The 24,745-nt window shown below is 42.8% G+C and overlaps 1 protein-coding gene across 3 annotated transcripts in view; it reads right to left on the reverse strand.

Moving 5' to 3' along the window:
* ndrg3a (ndrg family member 3a) overlaps nt 1-24,130 on the reverse strand; it is a 29,175-nt gene extending 5,045 nt beyond the window's left edge. For 2 of the 3 annotated variants that reach the window (XM_086040236.1, XM_086040235.1), the window contains exons 1-13: nt 23,962-24,130; nt 11,821-11,902; nt 10,176-10,208; nt 3,703-3,808; nt 3,503-3,623; nt 2,601-2,663; nt 2,467-2,527; nt 1,655-1,741; nt 1,268-1,324; nt 767-870; nt 621-686; nt 493-544; nt 347-394 (exon numbers count right to left, since the gene is read on the reverse strand). In XM_086040236.1, the coding sequence (XP_085896362.1) occupies nt 347-394; nt 493-544; nt 621-686; nt 767-870; nt 1,268-1,324; nt 1,655-1,741; nt 2,467-2,527; nt 2,601-2,663; nt 3,503-3,623; nt 3,703-3,808; nt 10,176-10,208; nt 11,821-11,877 (855 nt within the window). In that variant the 5' untranslated portion in view covers nt 11,878-11,902; nt 23,962-24,130. Of the gene's footprint in view, nt 1-346; nt 395-492; nt 545-620; nt 687-766; nt 871-1,267; nt 1,325-1,654; nt 1,742-2,466; nt 2,528-2,600; nt 2,664-3,502; nt 3,624-3,702; nt 3,809-7,679; nt 8,029-10,175; nt 10,209-11,820; nt 11,903-23,961 lie in introns of those variants that run through there. The other variant, XM_086040237.1, reaches the window with a different exon arrangement.
* Nucleotides 24,131-24,745: the final 615 nt, after the last annotated feature.

The following is a 24,745-nucleotide window of genomic DNA, read 5'->3' on the forward strand; positions in this document are numbered from 1 at the left end:
AAAACAGTAAGTACGGTGGTAAGTGCCGCATGACGCCGTATTCCTGCGCCACTGCAAAAACGAGTTCATTGCGCGCCATTTATGACCTCAAAACGTCAAAAGTTGGTACTGTCCAAGTGAGGGCCTGGATGCCGTTTTTTTTTTTGTAAGATTCTCAAAACATATGAAGGGTACCTAAATACAGCACACAAAGTATGTTTTTTTTTTTAAGATTTACTTTTACCAGCCTTGTCTTTTTGACACTTTTATGATGAGCTAAAATGTATAAAACAAAAAAAAACAAAAAAACTGCATTCCAAGATCTGTTGCTAGAAAAAAGTAAATACCGCAGAAAACAAGTGTTCACCTTCAGCAGAGTGGTCTTGGTTGGATTTAACCTGGAATTGCATTCCACCTGAAACAGCAAATTTGGGATTATTTCTCAACTCCCCCAAAAATGAACGAATAAACGGAACTTCTTTGGCAAATCCTTGGTGACGGGGTGTTATTTACCACAGCGTCCACAGCAGGTGACGTGTCCCCGACCACCAGCAGAGCAGGGCACCTGGAAAGGACGAAGACGTCATCTTGACGCCCTCAACTCACGTGACCCCAATGAAACTGGAACCTTTGGCGCTTACGTTAGCGTGTTGACGGTGTGCTCGTTCAAGCCTACGATGGGCCGTTCGATTTCCAGGTCCTGCCGACTGCCGGGCGTAAACGAGGGAAGGTTAGTTGCCTTACTAAAAGAGTTGCCTGACACCTCCCATCGAATGTGGCACCGTACTATTGGTAGGAGCCGCAGAAGAGCGCCAGGTTGTCCTGGTTGATGTCTTGGGCGATGTGCAACCGGTAAGTCTGGATCAGCTCCTGGTTCTCTGTTAGCTCATCCTGGAGAACAGAGGACATTGTCGAACCGGCCGCTGTGTGCAATGGCGTCAGCAAAGAATAATGCAGCGCATAGAGAATTGTCCAGCTGACGTATGAGTCATGAGAAGACAGAAAGAGAATAATTAGCTAATGTCTATTAGCAAGATGAAGTGAAACTGTCCTGGGAAATTTGGTAAAGTGGGTCATATGCGCGGTAGGAAAAAAAAAAAAAAAAAAAAAATGGAAAAGTATTTAGTAGAATGACCTCGGCCAAAGTCAATCAGAACGACTTCAACTATCTGCTCGCTCTGCGGCGTTAATTAAGTATAATCTGTGGGTTAAAAAAAGCAACAGAGTACAACCAAGCAACTGCGGAATTCGAAAAAAAAAAAAAAAAATGAACGTGGCATAAACTCACACTGCTGAAGTGATGAGCCATGACAATATCAACCAGGTTGCTGGTCCATCCAGACAGCTGTGGAGCACAACAAGAACGCCATTAAACCAAGACGCAGGTCTTGACATCTTCGACCGACGAGCTGCTGCAGCGAACCTGACATTCATTTCAAAGGACTTCCGAGGCCGGACTTTAAAACATGACATTGAGCGGCAAAATGGGTTTATAGAAATGCTTTCTGGAGGAAACAACCATTTTAGCTCTTATAACGTATGACACATGAGTACCGTATATGACAAAAATAGAAACTAGCGAGCGACAATAAAAGGGCGCGCAAAGACAAGCCAGCGCAGAGGGATTGCCGGTAAATAATTCAAACGCTGCAAAGGCGAGCACAGTCATACTGACTTTTGAAGCCGCCCAGTCGATCCAACCTTCAGCACACGGGTCGATATTGATGAGCACCAGCCCCTCCACCAGCGTGGGATTGTTCAGCTGCAAGTGGAACAACTCGGATCAGAGGCGGCCCGTTTGGTCGGACAAGGATGGCGGCTAGTCTTTGGGATACTTGCTCTTGTGGAGCTAGCACAATAAGCTAGCGGTAAATTATTAAAAAAAAAAAAAAAAAAAAAAAATGGATTGCACATTTAGAGGGAAAAATATCAATACTAGAGCACAACTACCTGAAGTGGGATTTCATATCATCTGATAGGACTGTAAGTGTCGCAATGCTGTTAAAATAACCACAGTGCAAATTGTACCCCATCGAAAGCAGTGTAGAGATTGCCTGAAGCGAAGATGATGCCGGGGGAAATCTAAAATCCGCGCCTGTGTGTGCGCGTGTGTGGGGGCAACAAAATACAAATGTCGTGCCGCCACAGCTGCTTTGACTCTTTGCTGGGAAAAGACTCCTGCTAATGTCCGAATCCAGTTTTCCCTCATTAATTCTTAACGCGACGAGAGCAGCTGCGATCTTCCTTCACCCCTCCCCGCCGTCGACGTTTCTCTGCTCTGGTGCTTCCCATTTTCATGAGCACAGATTACGCTGGCGGGGGCGGCCGGCTATTCCGTATAACAAAAAGTGCGGCCCGGGAGAGGCGATAGATGACCAGAGGTGGGAACCCGGGTGGCGTGAATAGAACAAAAGAGAAAAAAAAAAAAAAAAAAAAAAAATCAAAGACTCCATCAAAGACTCAAGGCGGACGGCGGCTCGGACTCACGGCGAAGCGGCTGAGGACGTATGCGCCTGCTCCCACGCCGATGCCGATGACGCTGTTGACCCTTGCGAGGAAACCGCCCGTTACAGCAAGACTGTCACACATTTATTCATCAGCCGTCATCTGGCGCTACTCACTTAAGCTGGGTCATCACAGACGGCAGCATTTCAGCCAACTCATCCATAGTTGGATAGCGATAGCTGGGGACACATGACACAGCTGATCACATGCGGAGCATACCAACGTCCTCTTTAGGAGGGAATTCATAGGGCAGGTTGAGTTCATCAGAAATGGATGTACACAGTTCGGAGACTAGCATGTACTTCTATTAGCAAATGAATGAACAGATCGCTTCAAGCGGAAATCAACCCAAACACTTTTTTTTTTTTTCCAAGAATATGTTCCCAGCAGGCCCGCTAGTTGAAACACGGCATTCTGATGAATTTGTGGAATAAGAGTTCATTCACCCGATTTTGTCCACCTCAGGGGACGGCCATTTTGCCACTTGTGTTGACTGAAAATGACATCACAGTTGCTCAGACAACGACCAATCACGGCTCGGCCTCAGAAAACAGGAGAGCTGTGATTGGTCGTTACCTGAGCCCTGAGCCACTTTGATGTCATTTTCTGTTGACAGAAGTGACAAAATGGCCGCCGCCTGAGATGGCTAAAAATGGGTGGATTTTGTTGCTTAACTCATATTCCAAAAACGCAATATTAACCCTAGAACTAGCATTTTTTAAAAATGTAATATGTTGTATTGGGAACATCCAATTCGGCATACAGTTGTACTTTCACATAAATGAATGAAAACTATTTTATCTGGGATATTATAAATCGGGTTAAATGTACCCGACGCTAGTGATGGGGTTACTCCTTTTAACAGTGTTCTAGGGTCAATTACAATGCCATGTTTAGACTAGTGAAGGCGCATAGAACATATTGCAAAGATTTTTTTTTGGGGGGGGGGGGGGGCAGTTGACTTCCCCCTTTAAAGCCATTTGGTTCTCGCTGTCATCGCATGCAAAACGAGTCGTACCCGCTGGGGAAGGGGGGCGCGCCCTCCTGCTGGCCAGGTGCATCCACGTGGACCACCGCAAAGTGCTGCGTGATCTCCTGCATGTCCTCGTAATTGAACAGGGTGTTGAAGCACGACTTGTCTGGAAAGGCGCGAGCGGAGGACGGGGATCAGTTAAGGCCTCAAAACGCTTTGACGGGCGTCGCGTTCCGCCGACTCACGATTGAGGCCGATGTCGTGGTAGGTGAGGATGATGGGTCTGTTGCCCTTGGGAACACCCCTCATTGTCACATGAAGAACGCCATGAGGAGTCTCAATGTCATGCTCCTGTCGCAAACAAGCGGGAGGCGGGCAGAGTTAGGCACTGAGTTTGGTTTTAAAGGAAAAGGAAAAAAAAAAAAAAAAAAATTAAATTGATGCAAGTGTGCCCAACGGCTGCTCTGTTGCCTCTTCATCAATGCCATAAAACCCACACAAACAACACAATTAAGGTCTTTTTAATAATATACAGAACTGCCAACATAGCATCATTCGCTCAGCATCTCATCGCTACAGCTAAGAAGTGCAAATGAGGATAAATGAAGAGTTTACGATTACCGCTGCATTAAAAGATTGTTAGGAACACTGAAGGCATTACATGACTATTACGAGGAGGAAATATTTTTTAAAAAATACAGTAACAGGACATTTTTATGGGACCTGATTCTTTCGTTGCGACATATTCCACTCCCAAGCATTATAAGACTTGAGCGGAAGAGTGATTTTCGTCTGAGAATAACAGGATAAATGATTGAAAAAGTCCCATTCGAGCAAGGCATTTGCATATTTAAAGAGTCTCTTTTTAAGGATGCAAAGCATGCACCTCCTCTCCGGCAACCGCTCCCCCCCGTGCCCTTGGACAAACAAAAACGCCGAAGGAGCTGTCGGACAAAGATTTCTCATCAAGACAAATGTCCTTTGAAAAGGTGAGGACTGGAAATTGCAGCCCTTTCACAAGGATGACAGTGCAAAAATTGCTTTGCAGCGCGTCTTCGCAGAGGGACGCATTCAGACTCAGAGCGCTCACGCCACATTCGTTCTATTCTATTCATTATTTTCTTTTCGACTGAGCACAGGGAAGACACACAACATCAGAGTAAATAGATCGGTCGACGCATTTGTGGTTTGAAGACACTGGAATTCAAACGGTGAGTTCAAACCATGTGGAAGGTGAGCACTCAGGAGGATTCAGGCATTCATTACACACACACAAAACAAAACAAAAAAATATATCTTGAGAAGTGATGTACGTGAAACAGAGGGCAGGTCTTTGCGCGATCTGCGTCTCAAGGCTCCCGGATGTCAATCAAGAGAAAGACTCTGGGTAGACAGAGCAGGCACTGACAGGGACTAGGGCTGTGTGTGCAATTAATCGAAATCAATGACAATTATTACGCTCCACGATTACAAAATTGGCACAATCGTAAAAAACTATTAATATGCCTGCAGTACATCCGACGCACTGCACTGTTTGTTTACACAAGGAAACCATACTTTCATTTGTACCATTGTACCTTTTTTGATTTTGTAATAACTCATTTTATGAATTTTGTTTGGTCCCAAAATCGACTTACACAATTATAATGTGTCCAAAAAAATGTATTTGTCTATATGTTTTCTACATTTAAACATTGTCTCGTTTGGCACCCAAAAACAAATGATCGTTTGAGTCACCGTGATTTCCATTATGACCAAAATAACCGCGATTCATATTTTTTGCACCATCGAGCAGCCCTAACAGGTACACACACACGCGACACAGCTCCACCATACTTGCGCATCCATATCTGAATACGCTGAGATGATGGACATGTGTCGCAACCTCGACACAGGTGCCGAAGGTTAGTTGCCAGAGTCTCAAGGACAAGGCTGCAGTAATTTGAAATGAGAAAAATCAGTGATGGACACATCATCACTGCTCAAGCGAATGAGATCCCTTCGTCCTGCGTGGCTGTTGCTACGGTCTGGCTCACTAAATTACGTGCAACAAAACACCATGGAGGGAGCAACGCTCCGTGCCAGCAGGTGGAAGCTATAATCGACAGCTAAATAGAACCTCTGCTACACAGATGGAATAAAACGAAGAAATTCTACTCCTGTCATGCCTCATCACATACAGTTAGGGCGGCAACCAACCATTATTTTAGGAATCAACTAATTGATGAATTTAGACAAAAATGAAACAAGTTTTAATGTAAATCGCTATCTACACAAACAGGTCATTATTTCAAACCGGCAGTGCTGAAAATGTACAAATACATAAGATTCAGTAGCTGATTTGGTCCACATAGCACGTCAGATTAATAGGCACAATCGATCATTTGTCCAGCTTTCCTGGCGGACTACGGAAATCTGACAATATTTACCGGTGAGAGGCTGCAATTCTGAGGATTTGGACCATTTACAGTGAAACAAAGTCTCAAAATGACCGATTATCAAAAATAATGATCGATGAATGCGATAATCGATTACTTGACGATCAATCGATTTATCGTCCATATCAAACTAACTTGTATTGTATGGATGAAGCCTGAACAACTTGTTATAGGCACATACAGTACATACTTGCTATGTTAAAGTATTTTAGCCAATGACATCGACAAGGACACAAGAAGACACGCCTTGCCCACAATATACGGGCCAATAAAACGAAGTAAGGACTGCATGTCCAACCAGCAGAATGAGAGAACATTTTTCTGGGTACGGCAGAAAAAAAAAAAAAAGTTGAGATCAAGTAGAGCGTGAAAGCAAGACGAGATACACTGACAGCAGAGGCAGGAGCATCTAGTCTGGTGTGACTAACTAAAACGGAAGGGAGACATTAATTTTAATCTATCGTGCCTTCCCTAAAAAGTTCTGTTGCAAAAAAAAAGAGGGTAAGAAGAGAGCAGAGGGGTTGTCAAAATGGCAGGAGGGGAGGCCAAGGCCTTCTCTACCCGCTTAGCTGTTGGCAAGGTTTAACTTTGGAAGCTCCATCGATCTGCCGGATGCCTCTCGAGTCATTTCCTGTCCAAGACGTCAACAGAGATTGTGCAGCATCATGATGGGCAAAAACATACTCGGGGTGGGGCTGAATGACTGCAGCTCAAGAGAAAAACATGGCAATGGCTGTTTGTTGGTGTGGCTGTTTGAGCTTTGTGGTTCAGGAGGTTGCTACAGGCAACTGGAAGTTTAAGACATGCATTCAATGGGGGTGACGTGGAGGAAAACACGAGCAGTATGTCATGCTGTCCCTCTGCCTCTTATCAATCCCCCCATTGCCTCTTCACCCCACCCTGCCTGGAATTATATCAATCACCCATGAGGGCAGCATTACAGGGCAGAAAAGGCTGACCAGTCAGCAACTGCCAAATGACGTGCACAGACATATGCACGCACGCACCGAGTGTATATTAAGCCTTTTTTATGCGCCACAGGATTAATACTACATTACTACTAATTATAATAATGCTTTGTTACTCTATTCGCCAGTGACAATTTTTCCAAGCCGCAGCACGGTCAATAAGCGCGTGTCATCAAAGCTTGCTTGCAAGTCCAGATTCAAGGTCTCCGCAGGTGAGGGAAGAAGCTGCTACAGTGGATTGGAGTGCGTTATTGCAACAGTGTGTCGGGGTGCGTGACCTCGCTGCGTTTTTTGGTGAAAACGGGAAAAGAAGCACGGTGAAGAAAAAAAAACAACAACAACAAAAAAAAAAACACACGTGGTACTGACACAAAACACGCATACAGCCTCAGACATGAACCCAAACATACATGACCCTGCTCTTAGACTCTCCCCGGCAGGCACGTACGCATCTTTTAGTTGCACTAAACTGAACATACGCATCACGACACTTCATCTTTGGCATTTTACAGAGCTGAGCTGACTCCGAGAATGGACACGCACACACAGACACACGCCAAATGGTCATGCCAAACTAGCAGCTGCCTACGGGAAGGAGAAAAAGAAAAAAAAAAAAGAAAAAGAAAAAGTCTCTGCTGTCTCCCGGAGGTGGTGACAAGGACCACCAAGAGCTTTGTCCTTCCCAGCTGCTATTGCTGAGTCTATGGGGAAATCACACATTAACCCAGCCCGGTCGCAAGCAAAAAAAAAAAAAAACCCCGAGCTGCTTAGATGCAAGCATCCAGTCAGGTGTATCAAGAGGCATTTGTCACTCACCACTCCATTCCCAGAGCATGCAATCTGGTCCAGATCCAGAATAGCTGACATTGTTCCCCCACACTGGAGAGTGGTGTGTTATGCTATGTATGAGTATGTGCTAGGCAGCTTTGAAGAGCTCCGAAAGGAGGAGGGGCTGGAAGGAAAGCAGGGAGAAGGTTTGGTGGCAGCAGTAAAAGCAACAAGACGGAACGAGGGAGGGGAGGAACACAGCAAGAGGGAGTGAGGAAGGGATGGGCAAATGTGAATGAAAGCAGAAGATGCGGATCGACCCGGGGAGGGAGAAAGACAGGCAAAGACACACCAGGGGGAGGAGGAGGAGGAGGAGGAGTGGGAGCACGGAGACTGTGCTTAGTAGTCGCAGTTCGTCCGCACATTCAGCCTACAGTGCGTCTAATTGGATTGTGGCGGGTCAGGTGGGTAGAGGGTGGAGCCATGGGGGAAAAAGAATTGGGGGGTGATGACGGGGTTGCAAAGGATGCTGAGGCCATCCAGGAAAAAAAAAAAAAAAAAAAAGCAAGAATGCTGACATCCTGCAGTCACGCTGGTGGAAATCAAAATAGAGGAGAAGACAGTGACTTTGAGCGCTCGCCCTTACATCAGCAAAAAGGGGTGAACTGTGTGTACACATTCAAATGCACTTCACCTTCCGTAAAGTATCTTTACCATGTAAACAAATACGTTAGTGTAGAAATAGCCCCTACTAAAGTTGGAATTTGTGCGTGAGCAACCTAGCAAAATGACAGTGTTACAGGTTCACCAGGAAATAAAACAACATAAAATTCTTCTGATAAAACAATGACAACAACATATGAGAGGAGGAATCTCATTTGAAGCCATCTTGGAGTCAATTTGCTCGACAACGTTAACTGACTTTGAACTCTCTTTGTCCTCTGCACAGTTGAGAACACTGGAGGACGCTGGTCTAAAACTAGTCAAGACAAACCTGGCAACCCTCTACAGCCAATAGCCAGCAGCGTGGGTGGGTCCAAAGGAAATCATTGGCCTCTTATTGGTCACGCGATGCGTCATCAGCCTTGGTTGTACACTAGCTCAATTATACATTAAACTAGCCAATAGAGGGCGCTCCTGGCCCGAAAGAATTGTTTGGGCAGAAATATTAAGACAGCTTTCATAACACCAACTAAAATTGAGAACAGAGGTACAACCTTTTCTGCTACTTCCACTCAATTCATTTTACAGCTATCAAGTTTTTCAGCTCTGACCTGCACCCTGCAGACGTGAATGTACATTTGAGCTTTATTAAGATTTGTCCGACTTTAGTGATGTTGATTCGTTTTAGATGTTTTATTTTAAGTGATGAATGCGAAGCACACTGCAATTGCAAGTCAACGCTTTAGCCCCACAATAAACTAGCTAATGGTGCCCTCTGCTGGCCCAGGTGGAAAGTGCCAGGTCAATAAACCACAAATAAAGCAGGACAAATTAAGCTGGGAAAAACATATTACGAACAATTCAAATAATAAAATTAAGAACACAGAAAAATGTGTAATATTCAAATTCACTGCTGTGACAATGCCTTTGAGTGTACAATCCGTCCATGAAATGGCCCTGTGTTCTTAAGTAAAGTCCTGCAGTCTTGTGGGTGGGGGAGGCTGAGTCACGTCACCCTCAGACCAGCAGAGACGGCATAAATAGCACAGGACTGCAGCGCCACACCCTCGACAGAGGTTGTGCTCTCTTAGTCATATTGCCTTCACGTCTTTCCAGGCAGCTTCCACTATGAACACTGCAATATCAGCGGATCTTTGGAGGCACAAACATGAATAGAAGCGGGTCCTGCTTCTCCTACTGAGTTGCTGGCTTAATCACAGCAACAGCACAGAGGGACGGTGCATTAATGATGACGACTCCTGTCCATAGGAGGCCTAATCATTGCATTTGGCTAATTTTGCACTAAATCACACACAATGAATAATGAAAATAAATTCCTGGACATGAATAAAAAGGTTATGAAGAGGTCACCACAAGCTTGCGCACAAGAGAAAAATATGGCAGATTGTGAGCTACAGAGGTGCATAAAGATGTCTATGATATTTCATGTAAGGATCTTGTAGTAGCTAACCGGAAAATTTTAACAAAGACATGGTTGTGGAAAACAATATGGGCCAAGGAAGAGCATATTCATATTTGTCCACGTTCCAGGTTGTTAAAACAAGATTAACAATGGCCTGTTTTGTAGCCCATTGTCGTAACAATCCATTTTGTCAACAGATGACAGGAGAGCTATAAATAATAATAGTTTCTTCCCCCTTCCTCTACTTCTTTTTAAAAACGTTTTTTACTCAGTCTGTCTGTTCACATCTAGATCAACACAAATTACCCAACACAAAAGGCACTAATTTCAGATCCCTAAAATATATATATATATATATATATATATATATATATATATATATATATATATATATATATATATATATATATATATATATATATAAAATAACAATAATAATGGACAGACAAGAGACTCACCTGACAGTCAAAATCCTGAAAGTTGCGTGCATTCTGGAAAAAACAAAAAACATTATAAACCAGCTGCTTACAGATTTAAAAACAACAAACAAAAACAGTGTATGGTGCTTAACAATGTTAAACAAAATATTAAAGAAGTAGTATGCTTTTTAACTGATTACAGATCAGAATCTTGAATCTTGGGGGTTAGGTAAAATGAGGCTTTTGTTACTTAAAATCATTCGTCCAAAAATTTGAGGCAATGCAATTTCATGAGAAACTGCATGTGTATGCGGAAACGCTGGCACTGAACTGAAATGCTGCGGAATGATGTGAGATGTCCTGAAAGAGTTGAACAATTTGAAGTTGGAATGGTTTATATCGGTCAAGAGATGTGGAAATCAGAGATAAATGTGATAAAAGTGTCTTAAGTGGGGGCTTTTAGTTTGAAAACCTTGCAAATTTGGGGAATGGTAATGGACTAAATACTTTGAAGTTTGACCGGTTTGAAATTGAATTGTGAAATTGAATTGGTCAGGAACTGTCAAAAGAGTAAGGAAGGAATGTAATATCATGTAATATATCTTAAAGTGGGAGTTTTATTGTGGACCACCGTGTTGAGACTAGACTAGTGCGGCCACATATATTGTAGAGAGTATTTTTGAGATGACTCCCCCCTCTTTAATCTTCCTGTTCACTTGATTGTCAGGGATTAGAAACTGTAGCACTATTTTGGCCAGTATGTAGGTAACGATTAAGGCTATTGGCTTTTTCATGTTGTAAATGCTCACCATCTGTGTTTAAATCGACGCAATGGATGCTGCAGCAGAGGAGCGGCAAACATCAGAGAAGGGAGCTTTGGGAATCAGTGGGGTGCACACTGTAGTGTTGCACAGGCAGATTGTGATGCTGCTCGGGTTTAATTAACTGCACTAAAGTCTGTTTGTGCGCTCCATCAATCTATTTTTATAATGCACTTCCTCTTGCGCGACTGCATTGTGCATTACATGATCGCCTTTCTTTTGTTTTGTGTTTATTGTTTAAAATGAGCTAGCCGCTAGGTGGCGTGAGAGGACAGTGCCAGTGTCCGCATTCTCCCAGCCTGTCTTTCAAAGAAGATTGGCACACAGCCTTCTCACAATAAAAAGTGTTCGCCAGCTCAGCCATGTAAGTCACCAAGGAGGTAAGAGCTCATATATCAACCTCCTGCGCTCTCTGGAACTGTGGTAATTGCCTCAATTGGCTGCAGTGCATGACTAACACTCCATGCGGGTCCCTTGACAAACCTTTTTTCATCATATCAGAAGCTGACAAATGTGGATGAGGCAGAGGAAAATAATTAATTCCCCCCCCGCCCCAGCACACTTATGATTTGTCGCAGCGCAAAGTAAAAAAAAAAATCTTTTTTGTCCCACTTTTGCCTTTGATATTTTTCTTCCGCACTGTTGAGGATATAAATAATTCACTTTGATGAACAGTACTGCAGAGTATGAATTTGTGGTCAAATAGTGTGTGTGCATTTGAAGGAGAGAACTATTTGTGGCTTTAACTGTGTACCCCATGTCAGTTTACTTGTTTACTTGCAGCGTGTGTTTGTGCTTCAGTGAAGAGTTGCATGCTAGCTGGCTTAGCCAGGTGTTACCGTCAGCTTTTTTCAACAACGCACCTTATTGGTCAGGAGTGGCTTGATCTCAGTCAGCTGTACATCCTGGAGCTCATCCATTATCCTTTTCGGTCACCCTGAAATACTTCAGGCAAAGAGGGAAAAAAGAAAAATCATCACTTTGAACTATCGCAAACACGCTTATCTTTATTTCTGTCGGAATTAAAGGCCAGCGGACAGAGCTTCAAATGGGTTCTAGTATTTTAAAAGCCAAACGTAGCAATCATTAAATATTGACATTTAACTCAAATTTTTGATGCCAAGCAGGGTCCTACATTAAGCCTTTTAGGCGGGGCCAACATGAGCCAGAACCGGTATGATAATACAATCAATTTCAATAATTATTTCACATGTAGCATCTTTATACGATATCATTTAAGCCTTTAAGAAAATGTAATTGTAGTTACTTTTTTTTTAACCGTATAAATGTGTGCAGCACGGCAAAAAGATGACGGATCAAATTAAGTGGATAAAACGCAAAATATTCAACACAAAATAATCAATAAATTAACGGGCCACCGTTAATGTAGAACCCTGCCTAATATCACCCCCAAAAATATATGGCTCTCAAGTAGCACCGCGATGATGACCTGTGGTGAAGTGATTTTTCTGCGTGAAGTGATATTTCTCACATCAATTCCACAAGAAAGGTCACACATTTCATTTTCACAGGTGGTGTGCAGACACACTAATACGCCCTTTCACAATAAAATGAATCATGCCAAGTTTAACAAGAAGCTGCACACCCTACCTCATTAGTTTTACCCTTGGAAGTTGGACGTTTGTTCCTGTTCATAATTAGCAAACAAGATCACAGACACCGAAACTTCTGTCTACGCCCTCGCCCCGGAAATTATCATTTGCCCGTGCACGTCAGGTGAGGAGAGGAATACTATTGATTTACCTAAGCTGTGCCTTACAGAGTGGCTCACCTGGCACAAATGGAGCCTCATTTCTCCTCTAGGTCAGTACTTGCAAATTGAAGACGGTCAAATCAGACTGAGCTCCCCACTCATAACATCAACTGATAATGATTTTACAGAAAAACATTAAGACAACGGCAACTAAAAGGCCAGCCACAAGACTTCCTGGCGCAGTGAGAAAATCTTTGCGACGACCTTGGATTGCAGACATTAAATGACCTTGAAGGCTGGTGAGGTACATCAGCCCAAAAACAGTGTGGGGTAGCAGCAATAATAACGGCCGATTGTCAGTTGCTCTCCGTTTCATCCACCAACACCCCGAACAGACGAGAAGCCCGGTGACGCATGAATCTGGTCAGAGGTCATCCTGCTCTAGCAAGGGATCGTGTCATTGCCCTGAAAGAAAAACCAAGAAAGCAGCAGGACGCAATGCTGTAACTACATGAAAAAAAGCCTAAAAAAGCTGCATGGCTGAGAGGGAAAACAAGCCCGGCAAAATCCTTGCTGACAAATCCGGCTCAGCTGCGGACTAAATAATATTTAGACAGGTGAACAAGGAATAAAGAACAACAAATACTCTGCGTGCTTGAGCAGATTGACCTCATCAATCCAACACTTCCTTGCGCTTGTGAAAGGGCAATGGTATTAATCGATTACAAAATTGTAGATGCTCAGCTGTGCAATGTTGCAATTAGGGGCGACGCCGTCCTAGCAAGCTCAGATGACCAAAAGAAAGACAATTTGCCGGGAGGACTGTTGAGGGGGGAGAGGTTTGGGCGTGGTCTGGCTAAACTACGACCTAAATAATTTCTATAATACGACAAGGATATGCTGAATAAACTAACCAAATGCTATGCTAATAAATCAGTAACCTAAAAAAAAAATTGACAAAAAGATGGTCGCAAACACTACTAATCCAACTCCAACTCCAAAATCCCGAGTACAAGACTGAGCTGATTGCATACCCCACGGTGCCATAGTGACCATGTCAACATTCCGGAAGTGACGTCAGGATTCCTTGCTGGTGAAATCAGAGGACAGAAAGCCAAAAGAAAAGAAAAAAAAAAAGGAGGCCAGAAAGCCAAATTCACATGCAGTGCAGTGTCTAACCTGAAGATGGCGCCACACAGGCGATTTTTGCCCCATATTCAAGATTTAAACAAACACTAAAATGTCAAAAATAATGACCATACAATTTATCAGAAAAAAAAAGTTGATTTTGGGGGTGAGTACCACTTTCGAAATCGTGTACGTCCACCCACTTAATAAACCTGACACTAATCGACAGTGGGCTGCTCGACTGTTGAGCATGTGCAGCCGTCGTCATGGAGACTAAGCTTGTTGCTGATGTTTATTCTAAAATGGGATATCCCCCGGGGAAAGCTGCGAAGCAAAGAAAGAAGGCCAATAGATCGTGGTTGGGATTAGGAATGAATAACGCTTTGCTCCTTAGAGCATGCGTCGCGGGTGACATTCAGCCCTCGCAGAGGCTCATGGGAGTCATGTACAGCCACTCAAAATGACAGCGAAGCAGCAGAATATTAGGAAATGTCCATTTTCAGCGACAGGAGGGAAATCCCATTTGCAAATTAGAGCGTTTGCTGTGGTTTCCCCATCTTAAGTGTCCGCCGTTAGTGCTGATCAAGAGCTAATGGTGTAGAACATGCCTCGGTGGCCTTGACTACTGCGCTGTCTTGAGAGGCAAATCACTCTCATAAACAATTCCTGTGACGCCAGTGTTCACTTCAGTCAGTTCCGCCACTTCCATACAAAGTGAACGCGCCGGATCAGTGAACACACACGACTATTATTTTGTATTATCATTGGAGGAGGAATAGCCTCGTCCTTGCGCGCGGATTATTTCTGTCATTTTCATGCATGTCGCGCTTGCGCTTTAGCCTAACATGTTGTCCGCAGATTCATCAAGGTTGATGGCAATGCGGTGACCTTGTATTAACCTACTTCTCTGTCTCCGGCGGTCCTCCCTGCAGTCAATCCTTTTGGCATATTGCCATGGAAATGGATGGATGAAATCAATAATTTTTGACATCGGCATTCACACAAGAGGGCTATTTGTAGCAAATGTATTGTGAGGATTGAGTTATCTGGTCATAGAATTAAAACAGACCATGCATGAACGCAGTTTGTACTCATCGGTCGCCCGGATTTGTTTTAATCACAGAGAAAACGGGGTGACCTATATTCACAAATGTCTTTGTGTCAGGAAGCTACTGTTATGAAATAACCTCACTATATCATCTGCCATCTCAGTGTTTCAGTCTACTATGGGCCCGTCACAGCAAAAACAATATTGAGTTATCGTTTGATCAATAAAATTGGCACGATAGGTTTTCCAGATTTGATAAGTTGTCATTTACATGAGTGTTTGTTTACATATGGCATCACCTATAGCAGTAGTTTAAACTCTGAATATACTCCAAGCTATTATCAGGAAACCTTTCAATATGAATTTCAAACTCCTCTTACAACATTATACTTCAAAATAAATGCTGGCAAGTCCCCACTTTGCAACATGTAAAAATACACATTCGTAATTTCCTAATACTCACTTTATTACATTTTTAACTCAGTGATGATAGATACTCTCATTTTCTAAATAAAAATGCTCTTCATCTTTTGTTCTGCACTTATTGGCCCTTACTTTAAGCAGCTAGCCATTACCAGCTAATCAGATGTAAATTTCCACCACTCCCAATAGCGCTGTGGAAATTTACATCCTTGCTTTCTTTGCCGTCAACCCCACAAGGAGCTTTGCCTTACTGGCGGACCTCTCATGAAATCTTATGGCATGCTGCCATTTGCCGTCGACAGCCGGCGGCCGACGCAAGCCACTCCCCCGTTAACATGGCGCCATAAAGTGGCAGGGCAATTAGGTGGCACCGTAGGGCGTTGCACAAAGTGCGGATCGGCGTGTTTCTCAATAAATAGTTGTTAGTTCGGTTCCATAGAATAAATGCGAGTAGGCAACTTTGCGAATGATGAATTGCAGCATTTATTCATTTCCAGAAAGAGGAGGCATGTGTCATGTCTGTCTGCCTTTTCCATGGGCTAAAATTCTTGTCCAACAAATCGGAATGAAAGGAACACAAGCATGTCTGTGCTCAACTGGAGCCTCCGTATTAGCTAGGAACTAGTAGACTTCACACCACAACAGAAAGTAGGCCAGAACAAATTCCAGAGATGCTGCTGCTGCTGCTGCCAACCAACAATACAGCCTAACGGGTATGTCCTTTCTTCTTTGTGCAGTGCTGGCACAAATTATCTGTGCGCTGCTGAGGTGACACATAAACTCACTCAAAATGCCATTCTCCATCTTAATAACCACTCTCATGCCAAGGCACTCACAAACTTCTGTAGTTACTTCTTGGCATATGGTAATAGATGTTTACTGAGGAAGAGAATGAAGCCAAGAAGCAAGCAAAGAAAGAAAGGAGCGAAAAAAATTGACATTGTGGCACAATGGAAAAATGTGGAGTAGAGAACACTGCTGGGTCCAGCGGCTAAAGGGTAAAGGGAACGGGAAGGCATGTGTTTGTTTGTGATATTTCGAGACACGTGTCCTCAAAAGTCACAATGACATCATGACTGAAGCTTGGAACTCCAGTTCAGCAGGCGCTCATGCAAAGTTGTGCCAATGGATAAGGGGCATAGCTGTATGCTAGCAGTGCGCGTGTAGCGTTGATGGACTATGACAAAGCTCAGTCTGAGATTATTGCTTTAACCTAAACTGTTTGGTCAAAGAAAACCTATCAAGCAACTCAGCCTGATCTTATCATTCGCATATCATGTAAAATGTGGCCCACAGCGCAAAGAATTCCCTGCAGCAAACACACGTGCGTTCGCACAAAGAGCCCAAGCTTAATTGTGTCAGGCTCTTCTCCGAAGACTCCATTGTTATATGGCTACACGCTGACTGATCCCTTTTCTTGCACTGACAGCATAACAAAAAATGATGAAATATCTCTTTGATGTCTTCATCTGCCTACACTCTAACGTAGCGGTTTATTCTTATCTGATAGTGGCTTTGAAACTGAAAACAGGTCCCTAAAGACAGCAGCTAGCTTTTCATTTGATTTTTGGAATTGATAGAGTGGAACCACCAAAATCAAACACAATATGTTCAGGCAATGTTCTAAGAAGAAATTCATACAAGTATAAACACAAGTTAGCTATTCAATTATTACAACATCAACGCGCTTCTCACTAGGCATGGGCCGATTACCAGTTTCAAGGTATATTGTATTACTATAATGCTGTCTTAAAATGAGCGTTAGCAAGTCAACCAGCTACGAGAGTTAGCATAGCAACAGTTGGTGCTATAAATAGCCTGCTATCGACTTGCTATACAGGCAGATAACATGGCTAACTAGCATTGCTAACATCAGTTTGTTTCCGCTGTGACATTATTTCACCATAGAGAGAAGAGCAGAGAAGTAGCTAATCATTTACTGAGATATAACAACAGCCATAGCTACTTGCTAACTACACACGGAAACAGGAGAAATTATGAAGTGCGGGATGACGTTGGACACATGCCGGACTATATCTCCACAACTGAGTAGAATGGAAGTCTTCCATGTTTTCAGTTATCTTCAAACATGTCTAATCTCATGTTTGGACAAAAAAAAAAAAAACAACACAAAAAAACAGCTGAATTCACAACATAAGTGGTCTTCGCAATCCTCAAAGTTATGCATCCCTGATGGAGAATGTAAAGGTTGTACCTGAAACAAAACATGGTATGTACTACATACTGGGGCAATATGTGAAAATGCACATTACACAAACATACACACACAAGACAAAATGCACAAAGGGCGCACATACAATACAGCAACACACACTTTTGTGGGGTAGGATTGATGCACATCTCTTGAACAAGGGCAATAGCATCTTTTTATAGGGGACATTCTAAAGTGATTGTCCATCCATAAAATGATGAATGTGTTCGAGGACCAGCCGGGTTTATTAAAGACCACAGTATAAATTCAGACAGCAGCGGCAGCGCCAATGTGTCTGCAGAACCTGCCCTCCAAACACACGCAGACCACAAAAAATATTATACAACCTTTTTATGGCTCATTGATCAGTAATATATTAATCATGCATATACCCATTATGAGCAAACCTCAATAGAAGCGCATAAAGGCAGTGTGGGGTGAGTGAATGCCCAGCTGGCCCACTCCCATCAAATTTCAGTGCACAAGAACCATCCCGATTCTGAATTAAAGGGCTCAAGAGCCCCAAGTTGGATGAGATCTTTCTCAGTTTTGTTCCAATCTTAAAGCAAACTTTCAGGCATGATTCCCCTTCTAAAGGAAGTGCTGAAACGATTCCCGAAGGGCCAAAAATCTAACAATAAGGGGGTCAGGCCCTCTGAGAGTAGCAGCAATTTTTTCAAGCTCTTTCTATAAGGCAGCCCGGATGACAGCAATGGTTTTTGTTTTTTTTTTCAAGGTACCGAAGGTTGCAGCATGTGATAAAAGACCATCACTATTAAGAGGGCATCAATGAGCCTTTCCTGATAAATACACTGTGACAAGTCAACAAGAGGTGTGAGGCCAGCTGAATGAACCTGTCTTGCTGGTTGGCTATAAATAAGACGGAATGGTCTGGCTGTGCTGGCAATTCACTAAACGGGCTGCTAAGAGTGCAACTGCCCATGCCCTGTTATACCAAGTTAGCGCTACGTACACAAAGATGATCCAACGCACATACAATTTGAGCCTGATTTTCCCCCTGTAACTCAAAGTCAGCAAAACCCCGATTAACTGGTGGCTCGAAAGATTATCGTGACAGATTATCCAATTTTTTTAAGCCGAAGAATTTTTGTGAGGTGTTGGTCCTGTCTCACAAAAATGAGCAACGGCTAACCCTGCTAGCACAAATACTCGATTAGGAAGTATTTATATGCATTTATGAGAATCGAATACCGTTAGCTAACACCAATCTGTGCATCCAACAATGCAGCTCTGCTTACCTATTGGATTTGACATGACAGTGGTATCAGATATTGTGGCTCATATGTGGCTTGAAAGCGGCGGGGGAGGAGGGCAGAGCAACTCAGTGTGGGGGCGGTCATCATGTTGAATTAGCAGAATTGGGATGACATTTCTCTACATGAAGGGCTTGCTCACTGACACATTATCAAACAAAAGACTTAGTTGATTAATTTTACACTTGACAGGCGGGTTGGCACTCCAAAGAGTCGCTTCTTTGGATACCGGCAATTTAAACAAGTCATTTTTTCATAAGAGGCACCCTTTAACTAGTGGCTGATTTTCTTCTTTTCTTCTTCATCTTTTTTTTTTTTTTAACGGTTGAGATGTGTAGAAAATAAAAATTGCGGTTTACAGCGGCTATATAGCTTAGCTGGTTAAACGTTTGCTATGTGATGATGCCCTCAAATACCGCAGATCCCATTAGTCTATAATTTATTTATTTTTTTTTTTTACAGGGCGATAAGTTTGGCTCCGTTGCATTTGTGCTGCCTAGAGTGGAATGAAAGCGAAAGGCTTCCAAACTGTAGCATGACGAGCTGAATCGTACAAAAGAGCCTCGGTGGAAACAAGGCTAGAGCAGAATATGAAATGAGAGCTGCGTCTCAAGCACGGCGTGAACCTTTCGAGCTCATGAAGCTTTGCACTCGAGTGAGATCGCACGCTGGATGGAAACATTTGAAAATTGCATTCATTGAACATGAACGCAGTCCAGAGACATGATAGGTCGTGTGCCAAGACCTCGGACCGGGAATGGCCGCCACGGCGCAGAGAGGCTTGCTAGCTCGTAAGAACACAACCTCGGCTAACGGAGCGACGCATGTGGTCAGCGCGCCTGTCAGAAAGGCTGGATGCCGACAAGTCAACGTCTCTGAGAAACACGGGGGTGGCTCCTCTGACGCTGCCCCTCTCAGATATCCGCGGTGGAGGCCGACGGTGTCCTTGGCAACACCCAGCTCAGCTGATGGTGCGGCTGCTGAGATCGAATGACCTTTTTCACCACCATCAAATGAAGGCGGTCTCATCTCGTCACAGCAAACCTTTGCAACACCACCACAGCTTCTGCTCAACAAGAATCAAGCGCAATAACCTTCTAATAAATAGTCCATTTCTTTTCATCAAAATATGGAACTAACAATGTAGGAGAATGCAATTTTCAAATCATTTCTTTCAGTTTAATTTCTCTTTACCTCTCGTGTCTACAGTCGTTCAGTGCTTAAAAAGTGCAGTTTCCATATCGTTGCAACATGAAGCACGAAAAGTGTCAGTTATAAAGCCACAGATTTGTTTGCATTATTGTTGTAATCTGGTTGATGACTTCCTGACTCATGTTAAAGCCACAACATTTTGTGAATTTGTCATAGTGACAGATTGAAAGACTGCAATTCAAAGTGTTTAAGTGCGTAAACAACCCTAATTGAAGTAGATAAATAGCGGTAAAGGGTCTTTCATATTTATTCATCGTTCATTTGCCTTTATTTTAGCCTAAACCTAACCTATAAAATATTTAAAATAAATCTGATATTGTATAGTGTAATACAGATTAATCTATTGCTTGTGTTTGTTAAAAAAAAACATGGGAAAAGGCCCTGACAAAACAATAATCGCATATTAAATCACAATTGCAATATTGGGTTTGGGCGCAATTAGATCATTTCTCAAAATCGTTCATCCCTAATCGGAATTACCAAGATGTATACTTGTGACTGCAAATTATCTTTTTTTGGGTGGCCCAATTCGACAGATGCTGTCCTGCCGGAAGTGCTTCAAGGAATACAGCCGGAGGGTTGCGGACATTCCGGTCTTCAGGGAAGTCACAGCAACAACAACCACCATAAATTATTTCAACTTTGGTGGATGTGTCTCAAAAAGAAAAACGTGCAGAATTCTTGTGTGACCAGAGATTTTGGGTGACAGTCCGAGCTCTAATTTTAATATTAGCGTTGTTGTGCTGTGAGAAATACTTACCTTGATATTTTTTTCTCCCTATTTTTATTTTATTTTTTTACATTAATGGGGTTTTCACATCACAGACATCCCATTAAGGTGCATTTAAAAAAAAAAAAAAAAAAAGACAAAATTGGACATATGTGTTTTTCTAGGACCTGAGTATAAGTCGTAGCACCAATCAAACTATATACCAAAAGTTTGACTTATAGTCCGAAAAATACAGTACATCTCATGAATTAACCACTATGACAGCCGTTCAAAAAAGTTTTGTGCGACTGAGGCAATCAGGAAACGTTGGTAATATTGGACAAATTAAGGGGCGCTTGATTTCGTAGGATCTACCACATACATGCTTCCTTGGGGAAAAAAACAGGATTTGGATTGGTATTATGGACCTAATCACAGCGTCTCCATTCAATTTTTTTTATGCAAGGGTGCATCTCAAATTCAAATCCAACACCTTGGACCAACAAGTACCTGTCATTTCAACGTGGCATTAAACGGCAACGTTTGGTGGCACGCAGACGCACAGTTACTGTAGGTGGAAGTGATGGCACACAAGAATGACAAGCAGTCAGCACATTGCCTTAATTACTGCCGCCATATCTCCAGTGAATATTCTTCCCCGACATTCTCCCTGCCAATCCTTCCCAAATAGGACTTCTCACTTTATAATACGCTCTAATCCCAGTAATCCATTATGTGCAATTTGTAATGCCTACTGAAACGCAAGTAGCGTTTGTCGACGCTTTCATTTAAACTCTGCAACATTCACTGTCAAGGACTCCAAAAGAAAGATATTTTTTGATCTAACGAGAACCCGGTTTAGCTTTCATCACCACTCAGCATATTTTAAGGCCTCCACTAGGGCACAACATTAAAATGCCTGCGGAAACTGCATAGTGCAAAAAAAAAAAAAAAAGTACATAATAATAGGGCTGCAAATAACGATTATTTTAATAAGCGATTACGTGGCATGCACACAATAATCTCCCTCTGCATTTGCCATGGCATCCGTGTCTGTCACCTACCCAAGTATGTTCACGGTCAGTAAGCAATTTAGTGTTTCCTCGAAGGCTTGCGTGGACCATTCTAAAAAGTGTGATTATTATTCATCAATTATTGTCAGAAATGTGATATTCCCCCAAATCGGCAGTCTCCAGTAAATGAATGGGAGTGTTTCATTGTCCACGGATCCATTCAAATCGGCTCTTATCTCCCACTGAAGGAGCTCCCAAATAAACTGAAGAAAATCTTAACTGGACCATATGTTTTCCACAATAATCAACCAAGAGAAGAACCCCCTCCTAGGATACGGCAATAAACCTTTTCCGCTGTGTAAACAAAAGGCTGGTTAATAGCAGCGGCAGAAGGGCAGTTCTGTCAATAGTTAGCCATGTATTCTTCCAGTCTGAACAAAGACAGTGTTGTGAGTGGCAACACATGTCTGCTGGCTGTTGACTGTCAAAGCTCAGGTCAAACTTTCCTGGTCATGTGACTGCTCAAGGAATCGTGGGAGATGAAAACTGGAATTCAACGAAGAAACATGTTAGGTGAAGACATAATGCCTTTCAGATAATGATGTTTACGTAAAGTACTTCATGTTAAGCAAAGGCCCCTCTGGTGAGTCAGGGTACAGCGAAACGATTTGCAATTGCCCATTTGCCCTCCTTACTAGCGAATAAAAACATAATGGAACATTTCAATAGAGGCAGCTGAGGCTGCATGTGAAAGCAGGGTGGTTAACTTCTCAAAGTCGATTCTTTGTCGAGATATTGATGTAAAATGAGTTTGAAATTATGTTCAAGTGATTTGGGATTCAGAGTTTATGGTAGGAGTACGGTTTAAATGATTAATACAGGCCCTATAAAAATCTTAGGGGGTGTGCATTACTCGATCGTACTGTTAGGTCCACTCAGCACCAGCATGCTTGTAAATTGTTGCGTATACTTGTTGTACGTTAAATGTTGCTCTTGATGTGCGTGGTTATAAGTGTGTGTGTAAACACAGGATCAAAAGGGGACAACGGAAGATTTCAGATGAAAGGGCAGGAGTGACATATGGTATGAGACTGAAGGTTAATACATTGCCCTTGACATTATCGTCACAGTTGCTTTCACAATGTACAATTTTACATTGCGTATTAATAAAACGTCTTAAAAACGGACTCCCACAGATTACAAATGCCACAAATTATGATATACCAAATAAAAGATTTTTATTTTCATCCGTAGTAGTTGGCAGTGGTAGACCAATACTTATTGCAGCTCAAAAGTGTCATTATGGAGTACAGTACCTGTACTTTGAGAGTGACACAATACAAAAATCAGTGAAAATAGCCTGTACATAATTTTAAGATTCATTTTTAAATATTGCTATAGAATATCGTTGTAAAAATGTTGAATCATACCTAAAACGCCCTTTAACACATAGCAAATAGATAAAGGACAACACCTGGCGCTTTGCTTCCCACCTGTGTGACCTTCGAGGTGCCACCAGTGACATTGCCCACCGAAATGTGCTGACACAGCAGTTCTACAATTTGAAGTGATCGGGCCATAAAATGATGGATGTGACCACACGAATTGTCACAGACACACACAGTTTGGGGGAACAGGTGCCAGTCGGTGGAAAAGTAACATCTGGAGTGATCCCATCCAAAGGTAAGAGCGCTTACACAAACTCCTGTGCCTAGTTTTTCCATAGATAAGTGGCCAGCACAACACCAGCTTGAATGACACCCAAAGGAACACTTCATTAAAATGCTAACGTACCGTTCCACTCCACATGACTGAACATGTATTCAATATATTGCAATGCGCATTTTGACGCGAATGTATGCAGTGTATAAGATCAAGAATAAATGTTACTATTTATAGCGAAAGCGCACACTTCCGAGGTTATGTCATGGTGACGGTTCGTTTTATTAGAAACTGCCAAGCGTGCGTTTCCATTAGCTTGCGTAGAAGGTGACAGAAGACAAAAGTAAGGCTGAAAAGTGGCGACACGATGAGGAAAAAGGAATCCACATAGCAGCAGCGCTACTGGCAACTAATTTCATTGCAACTGCAGCGGAGCGCCTCGCTTACTCTCCTTCAACCTAAATGGATTTGCTTGAATGAATATGGAAATGCTACATAGCGACGGCGGTCACGACGCGTCCATGACAGCAACACGAACAGGTTGGGGGGTGGGGGGGGGTTTAGCAATCAGGCGAAGGGATAACGCGGCAAGGCAAATGCTAGACTTACCTTGACGATGCAATAGTAGCGTTTCAGTCGAGTCCGCTGTTGGTTTTGGGGGTAGACTATGAAAAGCGTTGTGCTATTTTATCGTCAAACGTAAGCTTCGCCGCACTCGGCTCGCGTTGCCGCTTCCTCTGCTCCAACTCGTAGTTCGACGTGATTGGGGGCGGAGCTACGCGCTGCGTCGGAGACAGGCGGCCAGCCAATCAGAGCAGACGCGACGTAGCAGGGACAGGAAGAAGACATAGAGGTCATTTTTTCCGGGTTTTTTTTTTCTTCGTAAACTTTTTATTTTTGATTATTTAGCTTTGTTAAAAAATCAAAATACTGACGACTAAGGAATTTAGTAATTTGAAAAAAAAAGGAGGGAGAACAATGAAACCGCAAAGTATTTATTACTTAACAAATACGCTTTTATTGATACTGTGGTTTAGAATACAGTAGCTGTAAATTTGCTCCTCCTACTGCGAGACGTAGTAAAATACTGATGACAACCGAGCTTTAAAAGCGTAATCGTTTCCGGAAAATTTGTATTTTTGGTTTTAACACAGAGCAGCTTTGCGAAAACTCCCGTCCAGCTGTTATTTAAGATGACAGTGTTTTGCTTGGACAACTGCTGCTCTGCCGGGCAAATGTTGAGCGATTAACTAAAACGGCCAGCCATTTCACATTTCCAATCGGATTACATAACCTCCCGATTTGGCTATGAAATATATCAAGTATGCATGCAGCCTGTTACGGTGTGCTTTTCCTCCTCCCCAGTCGCAAGTGTTTCAAGGTTGTCGGTGAG

This window comes from Filicampus tigris, chromosome 9, assembly GCF_054856515.1.
Source record: "Filicampus tigris isolate MCC_2025a chromosome 9, RoL_Ftig_1.0, whole genome shotgun sequence".
NCBI classification, from domain to species: Eukaryota; Metazoa; Chordata; class Actinopteri; order Syngnathiformes; family Syngnathidae; genus Filicampus; species Filicampus tigris.